This window comes from Cucumis sativus, chromosome 6 (assembly GCF_000004075.3).
Source record: "Cucumis sativus cultivar 9930 chromosome 6, Cucumber_9930_V3, whole genome shotgun sequence".
NCBI lineage: Eukaryota > Viridiplantae > Streptophyta > Magnoliopsida > Cucurbitales > Cucurbitaceae > Cucumis > Cucumis sativus.
In genome coordinates, this window is record NC_026660.2 from 7,354,338 (window position 1) to 7,372,743 (window position 18,406).

The 18,406-nt window shown below is 32.7% G+C and overlaps 3 protein-coding genes across 4 annotated transcripts; 1 reads left to right on the plus strand and 2 right to left on the minus strand.

Moving 5' to 3' along the window:
* Positions 1 to 4,062, minus strand: LOC101204773 (squamosa promoter-binding-like protein 8). Of its 2 annotated transcripts, none has more exons than XM_004140441.3 (4): positions 3,913 to 4,062; positions 3,001 to 3,691; positions 791 to 960; positions 1 to 409 (listed from the first exon to the last, which is right to left on the minus strand). In XM_004140441.3, the coding sequence occupies exons 2-4, from the start codon at positions 3,618 to 3,620 to the stop codon at positions 306 to 308; spliced, it is 894 nt and encodes a 297-aa protein (XP_004140489.1). In that variant the 5' UTR covers positions 3,621 to 3,691; positions 3,913 to 4,062; the 3' UTR covers positions 1 to 305. The 2 variants fall into 2 exon arrangements, with proteins under 2 accessions (XP_004140489.1, XP_011656869.1); XM_011658567.2 differs by lacking the exon at positions 3,913 to 4,062 and adding an exon at positions 3,772 to 3,906.
* Positions 4,063 to 8,432: 4,370 nt separating this feature from the next.
* LOC101204532 (phosphatidate cytidylyltransferase 4, chloroplastic) lies at positions 8,433 to 15,610 on the plus strand. The gene is made up of 7 exons (XM_004140440.3): positions 8,433 to 8,893; positions 9,437 to 9,738; positions 11,237 to 11,427; positions 11,612 to 11,736; positions 12,434 to 12,567; positions 13,552 to 13,667; positions 14,928 to 15,610. The coding sequence occupies exons 1-7, from the start codon at positions 8,633 to 8,635 to the stop codon at positions 15,017 to 15,019; spliced, it is 1,221 nt and encodes a 406-aa protein (XP_004140488.1). The 5' UTR covers positions 8,433 to 8,632; the 3' UTR covers positions 15,020 to 15,610.
* Positions 15,611 to 16,321: 711 nt separating this feature from the next.
* LOC101221445 lies at positions 16,322 to 17,512 on the minus strand. Its single transcript, XM_011658568.2, has 2 exons — positions 17,146 to 17,512; positions 16,322 to 17,052 (listed from the first exon to the last, which is right to left on the minus strand). Exons 1-2 carry the CDS (start codon positions 17,510 to 17,512, stop codon positions 16,322 to 16,324), a joined length of 1,098 nt encoding a protein of 365 aa, XP_011656870.2.
* Positions 17,513 to 18,406: the final 894 nt, after the last annotated feature.

The window sequence follows — 18,406 nt, forward strand, 5'->3', positions numbered from 1 at the left end:
TTTTAACATTTGAAAGCATCAAATTGAACTTTCCATTTAAAGGTCAAGGTTTTTCCAATCTACAATTATTATACTCGAAAAGACAAGAAGACTACTCTACTTTGTGATACTAGTACACACAAGGGAGAAAATGAAAATCTAGCTACAACTAATATATAGAAGATTAATTAGTTAATAACTACTGTTTACACACAAATACACATATCAATCATATATAATATTCTTCTCTATGTTATTTCCTAATTAAATTCTATTATTTTGTCATGTGTTCTTGTCACGGTCATTGAGAAGAATATCTTATAGATTTAGTAAGGTTGTTGGTTAAGGCAGTCTAGTGACATTCTTGTTGGAGAAGACACTGCCACAGTTACCGACCATGTTGATTGTCCGGTTGACTCCATTGTTGATCCTACAAAAACCCAATTGCATTAATTAAAATTGGACTTAAACTATAATGACATGATCAAATGCATCTTTTCAATTGCAAAAGAAGAAAGTGTTTTTCTTTTTCAAAATAAATTTTACACGATAATTTGTGATTAGAGAGTTTATAGATTTTGTGTACATCCAAATGACCTGAAAACCTAAACAACTCAAACTACATACACAACCCATACTATAGAGACTTGATTGGATTATAGTCTTGTTTTTAAGTTGAGTAGGTTGGGGTTAAATTTTTTGTTTTTTTATCAAGTAGTGGTGGGTTTTGGATTGAATAAATGTCGTATTAACTCAATTTAACCTAACTCAACTAATTAAAAAAAGAAGTGATGAATTAGTCGTGACTTACTGGTGGCAGCAGAATGAGTTGGAGAAGAAGTGGTACTTTGAATCAGTTGCGATGAGTTAGGGGTTGGTTGATGATGAGGTTGTTGAGTCTTTCTCCGTCGACGGTTGTGATCTGCCAATCTTTTTCGGCAACTCCGTTTTCCATTATCAAACTCTCCTACTACATGAAACCTACAACCAATACAAAAACACACACTTGCCCAGAAGAATAAAAACCCCTAAAAGATAAACTCATATTATATTTCATTACAAATATATATATAGTAAATGTAAACGACATAACTACTAAAATATAAGAGCTATACCACTATTCTTTTATACATTCTATTAATTAGTTTGTTATAATGCAAACTCTTCAAACATGTTTTTTCTTTTTAATATTTAACAACACTCTTGGATAGAGTCTCTTTATGCATTATCATCTCATCACAATCATTTAAAAGATTTTGTCATATAATAAAATATAACTAGACAATTTAGTTAGATGTATAAAAATAGATGCACCAAGCTTTTTCCTGAAAATATTTTTACTTCTTTTGTGTGTGTGATGAGAGTGTACATGCTTGTATTACTCATGCAGAATTTTAAATAAGGAAGAGCAATTTTACCATGTTTTAAGTAAGTTGAGTAAAATTGTATTTTTCTTTTAGTACAACAAATAAACATAAAAAGAGCTCAAAAGCAATTAGAATCACAGCATGGAACTGTAAAAAGGTGGTTTGAGGCAGGAAGCAGAAAATGAAAATTTGTAGAGGTGAGAAACTAAATTATAAGCAACAAACTGGAATTCTTAGAGAAGAGGTTTGGTTAATAAATGAAAGAAGGTGTGTATCTACCAAATAAAGTGGTACGAAAATGGCAAGTTGAGTGAAGGACAGTCTCGAAAGGATTGTGGACATTTAGGGACGGAAATGCCCTTGAGATTTTCTCAATGTACGGAAAGGGGGCAATGATTGTGTTGATGATAAGAAAAAGAAAACGGTGGGGGTATTTTGGGTATTTGAGTAAGATTTGCACCCATCTAAGGAAAGCTGCTCTAGGGCTTTTGTGAGAGGGGGTCATGTAGACCCACACGTCAAACCTCAAAACTACACTCACTTTTTTCCTTTTTTCCTTTTTGTTGTCACGGACGGAATTACCCTCGGGATTTACATTTACTCCACGAATATGGCTAACCTAACCAAATCATTGGCCTCGTTGGAGGGCATTTACGTCATTTACACTTTTGTTTAGGATGCCCCCTCCAAACACCTTACTATGTATGCAAACAAAAACATTCAATTTTAGTTACTAGTGGGTGAAACCTTTCAAATAATTGATAACCTATGTCCTATAATAATTTATATTCTTATCTACATCCCTTACTTGGCTTCAAATTTAATAAGTTGTTCATTCCTTCCTCATTCAAATTCTTCCCCTCCTATTCATTATAAATTATGATTAACAGGCTATTTTAGTATTTACTTAGTTATGGTAGAGACTATAGTTGTTATAATATCTATTTAAAATGGTGTAGACTATTTTAATCTATATTTAAATAATAATGGAGGATAATTATATATGGTAAATATTATAAAAATTAATAATAAACACAGTAGAAGTTTAAATTACACCACTATTAATGATTTGAACATATAACTTCTTCTATGTTCCGTAAATATAAATGTCAATTAAGTTAACTCTTGTTAGATAATGTAATTACATAATATATTATAATAGTTGAAAAAACCAATTGTGTTATAATGAAAGCATCAAAGAGCGTCCATCCAACTTCATACTCCTTAAAAGTCTGTTTAGTATCTAGTTTATATTGCATTTCGTGTTTCTAGATATACACTAGTCAATGACTTTAATTGTTTTTGTTTATGAATATGAAATTGATTATATAGCATCTAACGACAATTTTGTATCTACCATGTATGTAAATATGTTATATACATAGTAGACATTAATGAAAAATGCATCAAAGTTCAAACAATAATTTGATGATTATAGATTAAGTAAAATTTTATATTTTTATAGGGTGAGTTTAGCATAGAGAAACGTCCAATCATCTATCTCCATTGCTGTTGTACTAACAAAGTTTTAATATTTGTTTACCTCATATTGTGACAACCGCATTAAATAATAATCAGAACGAGGTCGAGAAGGACAACCAGAGGGGTAACTTAGGAAATTCACAACAAAAGAGAAAGAGAGAGAGGAAGGAACCTGCTGCACTGTTGACAGAACCTCTGAGTCAACCCGGCGGTGATGACAGTGGAAGCTTTAGAATGAAACTCACAAACCTTATGTCGTCGGTGGTAATGCTTCGCTTGACTCAGATCCGCATTACACCCCTCCGCTTGACACCGAACCGCCCAATTCCCCGAACCACCCATTTCGCTGCCGGTTCTCGTCCTACGGTACAGCCGGTTCACAAACTCTTCTTCCTCTGACGAGAAATACGTCCTTCCCCCCAAATTCAACCCAATCCTCGCCGCAAATTCCGCCGGCGCCGCCGCCCCTATACTCCCACAAACATTCTCACTCTTCGGCACCAACATAAACTCCCCTCCACCCCCGGTCACACTATTATAATGATGAGATGAAGAAGCACCCATAGTGTAGCTCTGTGGATGGTTGTAGAATCCGCCTAAGTGAGAACTGAACGCCGCCGTGGACGGTGGCGGTGGCGGCGGTGGATTAAGAAATGTGTTGTGATGATGGAGGTCTACGAAAGTGGGAAAGTTGTGAGAGTGAGATGGGACGGAGTTGAAAACAGGTTCGGATTCTTCTCCGGAGAGGATGATCGGCGGTGGGTTTGTTGATCCCCATTCATAATCCAACATTTTTTTTTTTTTGCTTATATATTTTGAGGCTCTACTTTCTAAGAGAAGCGATTTCAAGTTTTAGAAAGTACCTGAAATGTCGGAGAAATAATTAAAGAAAAACACACACATAACAAAATCACTTCTAAAATCCCAAAAAAAAAAAAAATACCTAAGTTGCCATTTGAAGAGTGAGAGAGAAAAATATAGAGGAGGGGTTGTCCCAATTTTATCCGTTGGTTAGTTTTTATAAAAAAGAAAAAAGAGGATTGAAAAAGAGTTAGTAATAATTTTGAAGCTGTAGAGATCTCACCTGAGAGAAACGATTGGGTTTGTGGAAACTCTCTGCTAAGAGAAAACAAAAAGAAAGAAAAAAACACAGTTGTGTGTTTGTTTCGTTTTTGTACTATTTACACGACTTGTGGTAAAAAAAAAAAAGTTTAAAATCTTTTTAACTTCGTTGCTTTCCATTTTAACCTTTTCCCCCCCCACTATCTTTTTTCTTTTCTTCTTTCTGATTTGGTATTACTCGTTAGGTATATATTATAAGACACTACGTACCCTCAAACTTTTTCAAATGTTTCAAAATATATATCTTCACACACATATACTTGTTGCTCAATTTTAGTCGTTTCCTTTGGTGTTATGACGATGGAGGATCATTTTCTTTATATATCGGTCATGTTTATATACATATCAATTTAGGTTAGTTTATGTTTCGTTTATACCATGTAGTATTTCTTTTCTTTATAAAAAATTGGTTGTGATGATGGTCATCCTCAAATTTTAAAACGTTCAACTTTATTAGAACAAGTTCAAAAACTAATTAAACTATAAAAAATTAAATCTATTAATTTGTATTAGTAGTTTTTTAAAAAGTTTGAATTTAAATGGAACAAGTCAACTATATATTTAGTTTTTTTTTCTGTTTTGAAATTGTAATTGAGATTTCATGATATGGATTCAGGAGTTGTCATTGGTTGTCCAAAAATGAACATATTTTGTTGCATCTTTGATTACAATTGGTATACCTTCCCTATTATATATTACTATTCTTTTATATGCTATTTATATATTATTTTCCTTTTTGCAATACTTGTATTTATAGTAAATTATTTACTATGCAATGCTACTCCCTTTATTATTTTTAGTATAAAATATTTGTGTATATGCAAATGCCAAGTAACATTCACATGTTTTTGTTACATAGTATTACTCTTGGTTTTAAAAACCTCATTTTCATCTTCTATAAGTTTCTTCTTTTATTATTATTATTTTACATCAATCTATCATAAATTTGTGACAAAAATAACAAAAAAAAATCATTGTGTTTAGCCTAGGCTTTTTGGTTGTGCAAACATCTTTTTACCTTGCCTAAGTGTGCATATTTGGTGATTTTAGACAAATTTTCTAGTATCACGGGAGTGCCGAATAAATTTCATATTATAAGATTGAGAAATTTTTTCATACTTCACATCTCATAGAATACAATAAATGGAAGGAATTATGACATTGTTTTCGCATACTCTTCTAACACTATAATTTTTTCTTAGATTTTTCTTTCTCCCATTTGCATTATTATTTACCTCAAATAAGTTGTCAAAGTTAGTATAATAGCAAATGGGATGGTTTGTGAAAGGAATTCTATTTAATGCATTGTCATTTAAAAAAAAAAACACTTGAGTTTTTCTCTATTCATAGCATGTTTAAATTTGAATCCAAAATTGAAATTGAGCTCTTTTAATAAATTGGGATTATGATGTTCAAAATAATTTAATTTTTTTAACATGCTGTCACATGAAGCAAAAAAACATTCACATGATATATTTATATTAAAAAAAAAAACAAATCAGATCACACTCTTAAACGATATGTAATTACTCAAAATGGTAGCAATTAAATGAATACCACTACTAAAATTCATGAACTTAAATTCGTAACTTGACAAAAAAGAAAGATTACATTATATCATTAAAATGAAATTGGATCCTCAAAGTTGACTTCCATTTTGTCTAAAAAGAGAAATATTAATTCGAAATTGAAAGTTTCATTTGTCACATGGTTATTCAGGAGTTATGCCATGGTTATTGTTCAAATTACCCTATTATATACTACTATTTCTACAATACTTCTTTTTCAATTTAAGTATTGATAGTAATTATTTTACTATGTTAGTGCCCTAACATTTTTGGAAAGAAAAAACATCTTTGTATAATATGAAAAAAAAAAAAAAGCTCTTTAGATTTGGTATTAGGGATTTCTTAATTTGGAGACTATATTTTTTCTTCTTCCAAACTTCACTAAAATCAGTTTGTTGTTAAAGCACATCAACTTTTTAAAAGGAGTTTTCTTATAAAAAAAAATTAAGGCCATCTTAGGAGATTACTTTATACTTTTAATTTATTTAATTTTTTTAAAACACATCATTTTAGTTTCATCTTATATTAACATTTACCACACATTAACAAAATTATCGTTTGACATGATGTAAAAAATTTATACTTTTATTCCATCTTCTTCGAATTCAAACAATATTCTTTTTTTCATTTCAAAAAATTATTTCACATTTTTTTTTAGAGTCAAGAAGGATCTTACATATTTAAAATAGACGAGAATTTCAAAATCTTCCTAAATACATACACTAGTTCATCATCTTATTGTCAATTATTAATTTTGATTATATATATAAACATTTATATCTATGGAGTATTTATATCTAAATTAAATCAATTCATTTAGGACATCTTAAATTATATTGACAAGATGTTTGACAAGTTGTGAATGAAGAGAGAAGAGCATTAGAAAGAAAAGGATGGTTGAATTAAGAAAGTGATATATTAGGGCAGGTTGCCGTAGGGTTTAGTAAATAGATAGGGTATATGTTTTGGATAACTACTTAAAGTTGAATACACTTTGAACAAAATGTTTGAAACACTCACATGTCTTTTTCTTTCTTCTTTGTTAATGCATAATTTAGAAGAGAAATAAATGCCACCTAATGTACAAGACAAGAGACCCATTATCATTATTATTATTATTTGTCTTTTGAGTAATTAATTGGTGAAGAACTGCTTAGAAAAAGTTATTGATTGGAGATATAGAAAGTTGAAACAAATATTATATATATTGTGACATGTTGGGGTAGCAAGCATCAAACCATCTATCTTTAAAACTTTATTTATAAGCTTAATGGAATGTTTCAATTATGAATTGAATTCTTTTGTTGTTCTAAAAAATGATTTTTTTGCCCTTGTAAATTTACATTCTTGATAGAAAAATTTTCAAAAATAATAAATTTGACAAATTATTTACAACTTATAGCAAATTCTATCATCAATAGTCATTTTGATATGCTAGATATGCTAGAGTGATAGAAGACTATCAATAATAGAATATATAATTTTGCAATTGTGGATAAATATTTTAATTTATTTTGCTATTTTTAAGAATGTTATATTTTAATATTCTATTAAATGTCTCCTTTTATAAATTATTTTGTTTTTAGTTTTATGTCTATGATATATATATTTTCTTTATCTTTTAAACTGTAAAGAAAAATCAAACAAAATTAAATTTTTTGAAAACTTAATTTTTATTTTTAACTCTTGCTTACAATCTTAAAAATTGGTGTGAAAACAAGCATAACTAAAAAGAACAAGTCACAAATCAGGTGTATATAACATATAGTTTTGTTGCTTGCAATATTATTTGATCACCAATTTTCATCCAAAGTTCCATTCGCACATACATGATCATACAATGCTCTTAGTTAGTATTCTCAAACATGCATGGTATGAGTGTGAGCGTGACATGTACGTAGGTATAGCCAATTAAATAAGTCTGTCATTTTTAAGACTAAACTAAGTACTAGGAAGTAGAGAATCATATAAGAAATTTAACAACGATTAAATTCTCTCATTCTCATATATGATAAATTGTTTTCTTAAGAAAATATTTTAAAATTTGAATAATAGATATAACATGGAAGGATTATGTTGATAGACATGTTGGTAAGGAAATAAGAGCTCGCACATACAATGAAAGAATAATAAAATATGAACAAAAAAGGCTTGATTAAGTCAACCAAGCTTAAACAAATCACAAGCTTAAAGCCAATAGAGTCCACTCAAATTCATTCAAATGATGAGTTCATTTTACCACAAAAGTATAATCACTAGAGTTGAAAGACTACCAAAAATATTAAATGTCTTATACATACGCAGTCCTGTGGTAACTACATAATTTTTAATAGTTACTTAGATCGCCAACAATAATTGAGACAATTTATTTTTTTTTTCTTCATATTATACTACTAGAAGTTTTCTCCTCAAATGCTTACATTTCAAGTCGAGAAGAATAATTAAATTATCTTTAGTTGACTAACATTTTTTGGTTTAATAGTTTGTGGTAAATTTGGATTTTAAATATTTAATATTTTTATTAAGAATAAATGTTTGATATCATTGAGTTTTGAAAACATTTTAAAATATAATTTTCGTAGCTTATTTATAAATAAAGCAAAACATTATTTAATAAATGTCTAATACAATATTATGGTTATCTATTATTAATAGAGAATGATATTTTATTATAATTAAAAATATTTTTAGTTAAAACAGGCTGATAATAGTAAAAACTCAATTCTTATAACAATGTTAAAATTGAATTGTGAAACTTAAAATTTTGGTAAAAATTGATTTAACACTTTCAATTTTTTTTTTTTTTTTACTTTTGACGATATAAATAATTGCAACTAACTAAAAATTGGAGGTTGTTTTTGCAAATTGAGAAAATAGGTAAAATTACCAATTTGAGAATTATGATTTTGAAAAGAGTTTGCTTTGTACCATTCTTTTCTCGGTTGTAGACCAAATCTTCTTCTTTCACCTTCGTCTTCCTCGTCTCCCTCCACAGATAAACACCTTCTCTGACAGTACAGTACCAGCATATTCAACCAAATTGATTGATTTTTCTTCCTATCAAATCAGATTTCGAATTTGATACCACCAATTGTCTTCTCTTGGAATTCTCTCATGACTACGACCTTATCTTTTCCGGATTTCGATTGTTTCAAGGTCGCTCCGCTGTCTTTCTCTTCTCCTTGCGCCTGCCCTTTGCGTCTATCCTCCTCTAAACCATTGCCTCTCCCTCCTGCCCATCGCTTGCATTTTATCTTCTTACATGGCCAAAAGGGCCCTCTCAGAATTAACAATAGAAGCGGTTTGGCCAGACGCCACATTGTAGCTGTGGCACATGCGGAGCCCGACCGGATTGACGGGAAAGAGCCCCAACAGGTACTTTCGTTGAATTCCGTGATTTTAAAGATTGGTAATTTGCTATTCTATCTCTCTCTTAGTATATGGCTGTGTTTTATTTGCTTGTTTATTGTTTTTGCCGAAGTGGTGAATTTGGGTAAATTTTTATAATTTTGGTACTGAATTGACTAGCATAAGGTAGCTTTTACATGGCTAATGTGGGAGTTTGAGGCTTAATAGAAGTGGGAGTCCAAGATTGGTCTAGTTAGGAAAGTGCTAGTCATTTCTGAAACGAATGGCTACAATTGGTGGTAAATCGTTGCATTATCATTCAATTTGGGATTCAATGTTTATTGATGATTCTGTTGCTGCTCATTTGGAATTGGATCTCTTTCTAAGCAGTAGATGACTACATTTGAGGGATAAAAAGGTTTATGAATTTTGGCCACTTTGTGAACTAGAATACTAACCACATACTTATAACTGCGTTCTTAGCTCAAACAATGGTTTTTGTAGCTAGCCAAGTTTATGTTGTGAGCATTCCTTGTATCAAATTAATTACTGAAAGTGGCTATCTTGTAGGAGGTTGAGGGTGGTCAACAATTATCATTTCAAGAGGATCCAATCACAGAACATCAACACAAAAAAAATCAATTGAAGAAACGGGTTGTTTTTGGGATTGGCATTGGAATAACTGGTGGTATTGTTGTATTGGCTGGAGGATGGGTATTCACTGTGGCTGTTGCTGCATGTATTTTTGTTGGTGCACGTGAGTATTTCGAATTGGTCAGGAGCCGTGGGATCACTGCAGGAATGACACCCCCACCTCGATATGTTTCACGAATTTGCTCAGTTATTTGTGCTTTCATGCCCATTCTTAGCTTGTACGACTAGTCTCCATCTCAATATCATTACTAATTCACTAATATAGAAAATTCTTTTTATAGGAATTTCTTTTTCTGTTTCATTCTGAATCTTTTACTCATTTTTTCCCCTTGTGATGGAGGAGATTTCAATAATATTCACATTTCCCCTTTATAAAATCTTCTTTTGGGCAATCTTCGTTATTTGATTTTGATATGATAGAATGACAGTGTAGATGATATCAATTTATTACACCTCACCACACCTCTGTTTAATTGAATTGCACATATTGTTCATTTGTAGTGGAACTATCCTTATTCGATGGCAAATTAGATCACCTTTGATCATTGATCGACATGTTTAGACTATGAATTGCTGAAGTAGGGGCTAACCCCTTTCAGATTTGAAGACATGTGGCTATCTCATCCATCTCTTGGGTTCTCCTTTACCTTCTTGGAGAGTGGTGGAGGCCAAAGGCAAATAGGAAGGTTTTTGTTTTTTCTGTCCAGGGAAGCTTCATCATTCAGAGGAATAAAAAGCTTGAATTTGTGAAGTAATTGATGACTTGAAGTGTAAGAAACAGAATTTACTAAGTCACATATTTTGGATAGTCTGAAAGAGGCTGGCTCTCAAAATTCTAAGCAAAGTAAGGAAAGGATGTCTTTGAAAGTTCATTTTTGGGGAGATGTTTAAAAGTGAGACAATCAGCCGGAGGGAAAAGGTGGCAGAGCCTCCCAAGAAGATAAATAGATTGAGTAGGAGGGTTCTCTTTTTTCTTTACTCTTTATGCCCAAGCTATTTCTCCAAAACTCTTCCTTGAGGGTCTTGACTGGTCTCACATTGGCTAAAGATAGAGTTATGTTGGACTTCTTATTCTCTCTAGAAGAGATCATGAGAGTAGTCTTTGGTTTGACTTAGAAAAATCTTCAGGCCCATATGGTTTCTCATAGGTATTTTTTAGGACAGTTGGGCTCGTAGAAAATATGATCTGTGAAGGTGTCTTATGAGTTCTATAGAAGAGTAGCTGTGGATAAAACTATGAATGAAACTTATCTTTGTCTGGTCTGTGGTCCCTAAGAAGAAAGGGCTGAAGAAGGCTACTTGAGGTCTAGGACAAGGGAACCCCTTGTTCTTTCTTTTCCTCCTGGTGGTAGACATTCTAAGGAGGATTGTTTCTAGAGGAGAGTGGAGAAGGCCGTTGTTGAAGGTTTCCTGGGGGTTAAGGATAATATACCTCTGTCTCATCTGTAGTTTGCTGATGACACCATCTTTTGTTTCGTGAAAGAGGAGTTTTTCATCAATCTTGACCACATTTTGTAGTTTTTTGAATCAAATGTTTAGTTATTGGTACTCAGTGCAACCATTCTAAGTTGGATTGTTTCATTGCGTGTGTGTGTGGCTTTTCTTATGCCTTTGTAGTCACTCATTGAATGAAATCTCGATTTCTTATTTAAAAATAAATTATGTGTAGAGTTGCAACAAACACTAAATTCTTACCAGGGTTTCTTATTTATGCAGTTACTTTGGTCAGCTTGATGTTGCTATCACATTTTCTGCCTTCATTCTTGCAATTACTTTGCTTCTACAAAGAGGCAATCCCCGATTTGCTCAGCTGAGCAGTGCAATATTTGGGCTTTTTTACTGTGGTTATCTTCCTTGTTTCTGGGTCAAACTTCGGTGTGGTTTGGCTGTTCCAGCCGTAAACACTGGTCAGTCATTTTTGCTATTACTTTTTTGGCTCCAAATTGTAAACGGTAAAAACACACTGATTTATCTGGTGGATCGTCTCCAATTAATGATAAAGAACTTCGATGGAGCTAGAAGACAAAAAAGTGTATTTTATTGATTTTAAGGGGAAGATATATTTCCTTACTGGATCATGCTCTTTGGCAGAAATAGGAGCAGGATGGCCATTTCTTCTTGGAGGCAGAGCCCATTGGACTGTTGGCCTTGTTGCTACCTTGATTTCTATGAGCAGTATAATTGCAGCTGATACCTTTGCTTTTCTTGGTGGCAAGGTAAGTTCCTCTTCTATCTTCCATGGTGCGTTTTGCATATGGTTCTTCAATGTAATTATCTTTTGGAAGCAAGTAGTGGTAAGGGTAACTTCACCTAATAAATAGCTAAGTTATTGCATAGGGTTGGAATATGGAGCCCTTTGGGTGGAGAGAATTTTGAGATTCACCAAATATGTTTTCTTAGAAGGAAACAAAACTTTTCATTGATTGAATGGAAAGAGAGTAAAGCTCAAAATATAATGAAACAAAATAAAATAAATATAACAATAACAAGTATATGATTAGAGAATATTTGTAGCTACCGCAAGTTTTGATGTAGAATCCATGTCATGGTATGGTGAGCAGAAACAATCAGTTTTTGTTACTCCAAGATATATTGAGCAATTAATCTTGAGATTTATACCACTTCAAGAAGGGAGTCTACAAAAAGTTTTTTGTGGCCATTAAACTGGACTCTGGCAGAATTAAAAAAAAAAAATCTTGAATACATTTCTTGTATGTTTCGCGGATTGGTCCCTACAAGAAATAATCTGTTTTTCATTTTCATTTTAACTATTTTTTTCATTAGAAACTAATAAAAAATTGATAATTATATTATGTAACTATATTACGTGCACGGAAAACTACTATTTTTGCAACTTAATGAAATCTCGTGTCCTTGAGTGGGATCTTATGATTTCTTGGTGCTTTTCTGCAGGCATTTGGTAAGACCCCACTTACAAATGTTAGTCCAAAAAAGACTTGGGAGGGAACTATTATGGGCTTGGGTGGTTGCATAGCTACTTCTGTCATTCTATCAAAAATTCTTTCCTGGCCATCTTCTATGATTAGGTACGTAATTCTTCAATTGCAATTATCAAGTTTATGACCATGATTTTCTATATATTTCTTTGGCCATATACCATTATTTTCTGGCCATCTTTTTTGTTTTTTTTAAAAATATTTTTTAAGTATAAGATCTGACTGAGTTGGGCGTTAAAGTTAGTTGTTGGAGATGATTGATGAAGTTGATCTCTAAAAGTGAACGTCAGAGTTGGCCACCAAAGGTAGTTGCGCGGGGTGATACACTCCCAAAGTTTAAGGGTTTAAATTGAAATTTTCCCAAAAATTTTAGCATGGTTATGACTTATGAGTTATTAAATAAAACTTATGTGTCATCCATGAGGACTAAAAAGATATTCAAATTCCCTTCAAAAGCTTAATACAAATCATTTGTAGAAAATCTGAATCAAAACTGTCCAAAAGAAAGAGTTAGATGATATATAATTAAATTTACTCTCACTCACTAGCTTAAGCTTTTGGGTTAATATGTGATTTAAGATGGTATCAAAGTAGGTTGATTGAGGAAGTATTGTGTTCAAACCCTACAACATTGTTTCTTCCTCAATTGATATTGATTTCCACTTGTTGAGTTTTTTCATATTTCAAGCCCACAAGTGGAAAAAGTGTTATACGATGCATAATTAAATTTACCTTCACTCACTAGCTTAACCATTTGGTTCAATCAGTTATTTAAGAAAAAGCCATTAATATCCTTAATTACCATGGTAGTCTGTTTGAATATCGTTCTATTGCATCCAAGTAGATTTTGAAAATTATCATGTGCCTTTAGGCTTATGCGGGCAATTTTTTGCAAGATATTGTTTGGAGTTTGTAAGTGCATTATATATACCCAGTGAACATGAACTTTCATGTTTTTAATCCTTTGAATGTATTTTTCCACTCTAATTGCTCATTATGAAACTTAGATTCAACTGATGATCTTCATAGTTCCATAAAGTAACTGACATGGGCTTGGCATCTTTTATTGGACAGTGCAATAGCTTTTGGATTTCTGAACTTTTTGGGTTCTGTTTTTGGTGATCTTACTGAGTCAATGATAAAGCGTGATGCTGGTGTCAAGGACTCTGGATCTTTAATCCCTGGACATGGTAAATTCCATTTTCTCATGGTTAACATCTATGATGTATTAAAATTTTATTGTCTGGTACAAGTTTAATATATCAAACCATATATAGTTTTAAAGTAGTATTTTTAGCAAAGCTTCGAGTATCTCAACTTGGCTGGTTCATCATATGGGCTTAGGTTTGTGGAAAGAAGTATGGGGGCTGTACATTTTAATATCACCCTTTAAGCTCATGAATTCAAATGTTTGGGTCCAATAAGTTTTTTTTTATCACCAGAAGCAACGGTTTCTCCTTGGTAAAAAAGTTTTTCATCTTCCAAGACAATTTGGATGCAAATCAAGTCCCAGAATTCAAAAGGTCGTTTAAAAAAATCTTATTAAATGTTTCTGGATATCCAAATGGGAAACTTCTTCAAACATTTGAAAAAAGTTCTCCATTTTCTAATTCGTACCGGAACAAAACCATTCAAGTTCTTTAATTCAATGGAGGCTGTAATGCAATCCAAAAAAAATAAGGGGTTAATAGGAAATGGTTACAAGACCACCCATATATTCTCCAATGGCTTTAAAAGTAATTCCCTCCCAAAATTGTAAATGTAAGTTCTTGAGAACAATCCAACTCCTATATCCTTCAACGAATCTGGAATACCATTGCTTTTTGTTATTCATTTCTCAATTTTCAACTGTAGCCAGGAACCCAGGCCACTTAAAATTCTCCCTTCCTTTGTCCTAACTAATGCTTTGTCTGCCATAAAAAGATTAAGAAGAAAAGAGGCCCCAAAGACATCTTTAAAACCTTCTTAGTATTAATCCAAGGGAGAGGGAGAAAGGAGGAGAAGGGGGAGAGCATTTTGGGGGCTGCCTGCCTGCCTGCCTTTTCTTTGTGTGGACTGTTTTTGGTACTCGTACTTCAAAAGAAGGGTTCTTTTTTTCTCTTTTTTCTTTTTCCTTTTTCCCTGCATGCTGCAAAGTTGCCTTGTTTTAGTATGTATAGCATGCAGAACCTAATTCACATGGATAGTATTTTGCCCATATGGTTACAATCGGCCTTCAGTCTGTTACTAACATGCAGTTTAATTTCTTTCTGATATATAAATGTGACTTTCGTATATTAACTAGAAGAAAGCCCATCTGCTCACCATTTAATCCAAGAAGGTTGAGAAGTCCCAGGAACACTTGAATTCAGTCTTACTGAGAAAAATGTTTTTAGATAAGCAATAATGAATGCAAACATTTTCCAGAAAGGTTTTGTCTATCATGTGGATCTCAATTGAGAATTATGCAGGTGGATTACTTGACAGAGTGGACAGCTACATTTTTTCCGGGGCACTAGCATATTCCTACATCAAAGCATTTATGCCACTTTATGGCGTTTGAGATAATGATGATCCTCGTATTTAGAAATCAGGAACGAGACTACTCTCTAGGTTTTTCCCCCTTGTAGGGAAATAAAGAAGGCAAGGCCAGTCTGCCCTAAAGGCTGGAGAAGGATGAGCATCAGCCAGCTATTTATTGCACTCTACCTAGAAAAAGAACTTCAGCTTACTTAGTTCCACCAGGTCTTCAAAAATTCCAAGTGAAAGTATCTGTTTACCAGGTAATTGTACATATGGAATATTTAATAAAATATGCAGTTATTTTTAATTTAAAGTACACAACATTCATCTCTCTAAGATAGTTCTGGTTTTCTTGGAGACAAATTTCCTTTTATCCTACTCCTGTTTGTGGGCAGCAACTTGCAGGACTTATAGCTCCGTAAGCCATGTTGATGTTGGAAGATGGGGGTTTAATATTGTCATGCTCCTTACACACACTCTCACAGGCTTAGAGTTTGTTACTTATTTTTTTTCATTTAGTTTTTTGAATTGTTAGTAGTTTATAGTCTATAGATTGTATTAATTGTTGAGCATAGCCAATCATTAGAAGGCAATTTCAAATATAGCAAAATGAACCAAAATATTTAGAGAATATAACAAAATTTCAAATTCTACCAATGTGCTATCATTGGTAGAATTTAAAATTTTGCTAAATTTTGTAAATACTTTCATTAGTTTTGCCATTTACAATGATTTCTTTATATTTAGATCATGTTGTTACCAGTGTTTTTAAAGGCTCAAGGCGCACTAAGGCGCATTGGTTCTCTGGAGCCTAGGCGCAAGGCGCAAAAAAAGGTGTGAGCCTTTTTTCATAAGGCGCACTATATATAAAAAGAGAAGAAAATATATATATACACACACATAGCAGAGCAACAATGTATAAAATATAAGTACCCAATATAAGTAGCCTAAACAACAAAACACAACAGAAAACTACCTAGTATTCAACAACAAGTCAACAATCAAAATAAAAGTTCATCCCTAAAGATCAAACTCATCATCACTAAATTGATCCTCGTCTTCATTCACTCCTTCGTTAGACTTCCATCAGTATTTTCTTCTTCCAAATCGAAGTCATCTAAATTTACTTGTTTTCGTTGCGTGGTAGACGAGGATGAACATGAAACAAAATATTGTCCCACCATTCCACTATAGGCACAAACAAAAAAGAAAATATTAATAGAAGAGCTTGTTGCTAGTATCGTTGAGTAATCGTTTAGTTGAAATTTACCTAGAGATATTTTGTCCCTTTGTCTGATTGCTAAAGGTTGTCCGAATAATGCTTCAGCTCTCTTATACTTGCTTAGTTCTGCAAGTATTTTGTCTTGTACTTCCAATGAAGCAACGTTATGCATGAATAGAGTCCATTAACTATTTCATCATCCTCCTGGATGTTAGGATTCGAATAATAGAATGACGGGTTTAAATAATATCCCGCTGCATGCAGAGGACGATGCAACTGAAGCTCCCATCTTTTATCAATTATGGTGAAAATGTCCTTGTATTTTTCTTCATTATTATTAAAGGATTTAGCAATAGCTTCCTTAGCTCTATCCATGGCCTCATAAATATATCCCATAGGTGGCTTCTTCTCGCCATCAACCAATCTAAGAACTCGGACTAGTGGGCCAGATACTTTAAGAGTGAAAACAATTGTAGTCCAAAAACTAGCCAACAAAATAGTCTGAACTACTCGTTTCGCTTGTTGCTCCTTACTCCATTTGCTATTCTTCCATTCATCTGAAGTAAACATCTTCCTCAGATTATTCTTTTGACGATGTATACTCGATAATGTAATGCAGGCAGTAGCAAAACGAGTCTTAGCTGGTCTAACTAACTCCTTTTGGTTAGTAAAACATCGCATCATGTTTAACAATCCAGGTTGAACATATATGAAATTGCTAATCTCCATGCCTATTTTCAATGCTTTGCGAATATTCGAGGTCTTGTATATATCCTCAAACATCAAATCTAAGCAATGAGCGGCACACGGAGGCCATATTAACTGTGGTCGCTTTGCTTCTAACAATCTCCCTATTAACAAAGAAAATAAGTACACATTTAACGTAGAACTCAACTAAATCTAACAAATTAAAGTTATAACTTGTAAGTAGTCTACATTCTTACCTACCATCACATTTGCTGAGGCACTATCGGTAACTACTTGTACAACATTCGCTTCTCCAATTCGGTCTACAAAATTATCAAGTAACTCGAACATCTTTTTTCCATCTTTCACGTAAGATGAAGCATCGATGGACTCAATAAACATAGTGCCTTTAGGACTGTTAACTAAAAAGTTAGTTAATGTCCTATTTCTTATATCGGTGCATCCATCAGCCATAACAGTGCATCCAACCTTGGCCCACTCTACCTTATGGTTACTCATCAACTCATTTGTTGCTTCTAATTCCTTCTTCAAACATGGAGCTCTTAACTCATGATAAGATGGTGGTTTCAATCCAGGACCGAATTGCCCAATTGACTCAATCATAAGGGCAAAACTATCATATGTTCAAGCATTCAGAGGCACTCCTGCATCATAAAACCATCGAGCAATTCTTTGGATGGTGTGCTCTCTCATTTCCTTCTTGTATGTCGCATTTAATGAAGTTTGTTTTCCTTTGTCCTTTCTATTTTGAACCACAGTTTCTGAACATCTTTTTACATTTTCATTCAATAATGTAAGAAACCATGATGATGGTTTTGAATCAAGTTGAGGATTGTTTCAAGTCAACAAATTCAGTAATCAATCTCAACAAATTACTGAAACTGCAGATGGTAAATGAAATTCATATTCATTTTATATGATAATTTAGTTTGAATTATCATATAAAATGACTGAATAAGTGTCTGAAATGTTCAAGATGTTAAAATTAAGACCATATATATGAAACAACCTGTCTAATTAATGCATTCAGTTCTCATCTTGAGATTCGTGGCTTTTCCCATGGTTTTTCTTATAGATCCCACGACACCTGAGACATCTTGTATTTTCCTTTTAGTTTTTTCCTCTTGCATTTCTGGATGTTTTTCTTTGTTTGTTCCCTCGTTCGGATTCGACCTTATTCACAAACAAGGTGCAATACTATTTACTCACTATCATTGATCAGAATCTTTGAGCTGATCTTTGCTTATCATAAAGTTCAAGCCACAGTCCATTTATAATGATGTTTCTATGGCTGCTGAACTATTATGCTATTCAAAATTTTATCCTGAGTCTACCAGTCACAAAGTATAAAAGAATTAAAGCGTAATCGAAGAGGATGTCATATAATCAAAATTCTACTTTGGTTGATGTTTAATCATTTGATATGTTGTATTAGCTTTGGTGCTATGATCAATCCACTCTGGAACATATTCCCTCAACTTGTTTTAGTTTTAATGA

What these genes read in the sequence shown, in the direction of transcription:
- LOC101204532 (XM_004140440.3), top strand. Translation starts at nt 8,633, where the DNA reads ATGACTACGACCTTATCTTTTCCGGATTTCGATTGTTTCAAGGTCGCT. An exon ending in TTGCTTTTCTTGGTGGCAAG is followed by an intron (nt 11,737 to 12,433) that starts GTAAGTTCCTCT and finishes GCTTTTCTGCAG; the next exon opens with GCATTTGGTAAGACCCCACT. An exon ending in ATCTTTAATCCCTGGACATG is followed by an intron (nt 13,668 to 14,927) that starts GTAAATTCCATT and finishes AGAATTATGCAG; the next exon opens with GTGGATTACTTGACAGAGTG.
- LOC101204773 (XM_004140441.3), bottom strand. Translation starts at nt 3,620, where the DNA reads ATGTTGGATTATGAATGGGGATCAACAAACCCACCGCCGATCATCCTC. An exon ending in TTCTGTCAACAGTGCAGCAG is followed by an intron (nt 961 to 3,000) that starts GTTCCTTCCTCT and finishes TATTGGTTGTAG; the next exon opens with GTTTCATGTAGTAGGAGAGT. An exon ending in AACTCATTCTGCTGCCACCA is followed by an intron (nt 410 to 790) that starts GTAAGTCACGAC and finishes GGGTTTTTGTAG; the next exon opens with GATCAACAATGGAGTCAACC.
- LOC101221445 (XM_011658568.2), bottom strand. Translation starts at nt 17,512, where the DNA reads ATGATTGAGTCAATTGGGCAATTCGGTCCTGGATTGAAACCACCATCT. An exon ending in CTCAGCAAATGTGATGGTAG is followed by an intron (nt 17,053 to 17,145) that starts GTAAGAATGTAG and finishes CTTTGTTAATAG; the next exon opens with GGAGATTGTTAGAAGCAAAG.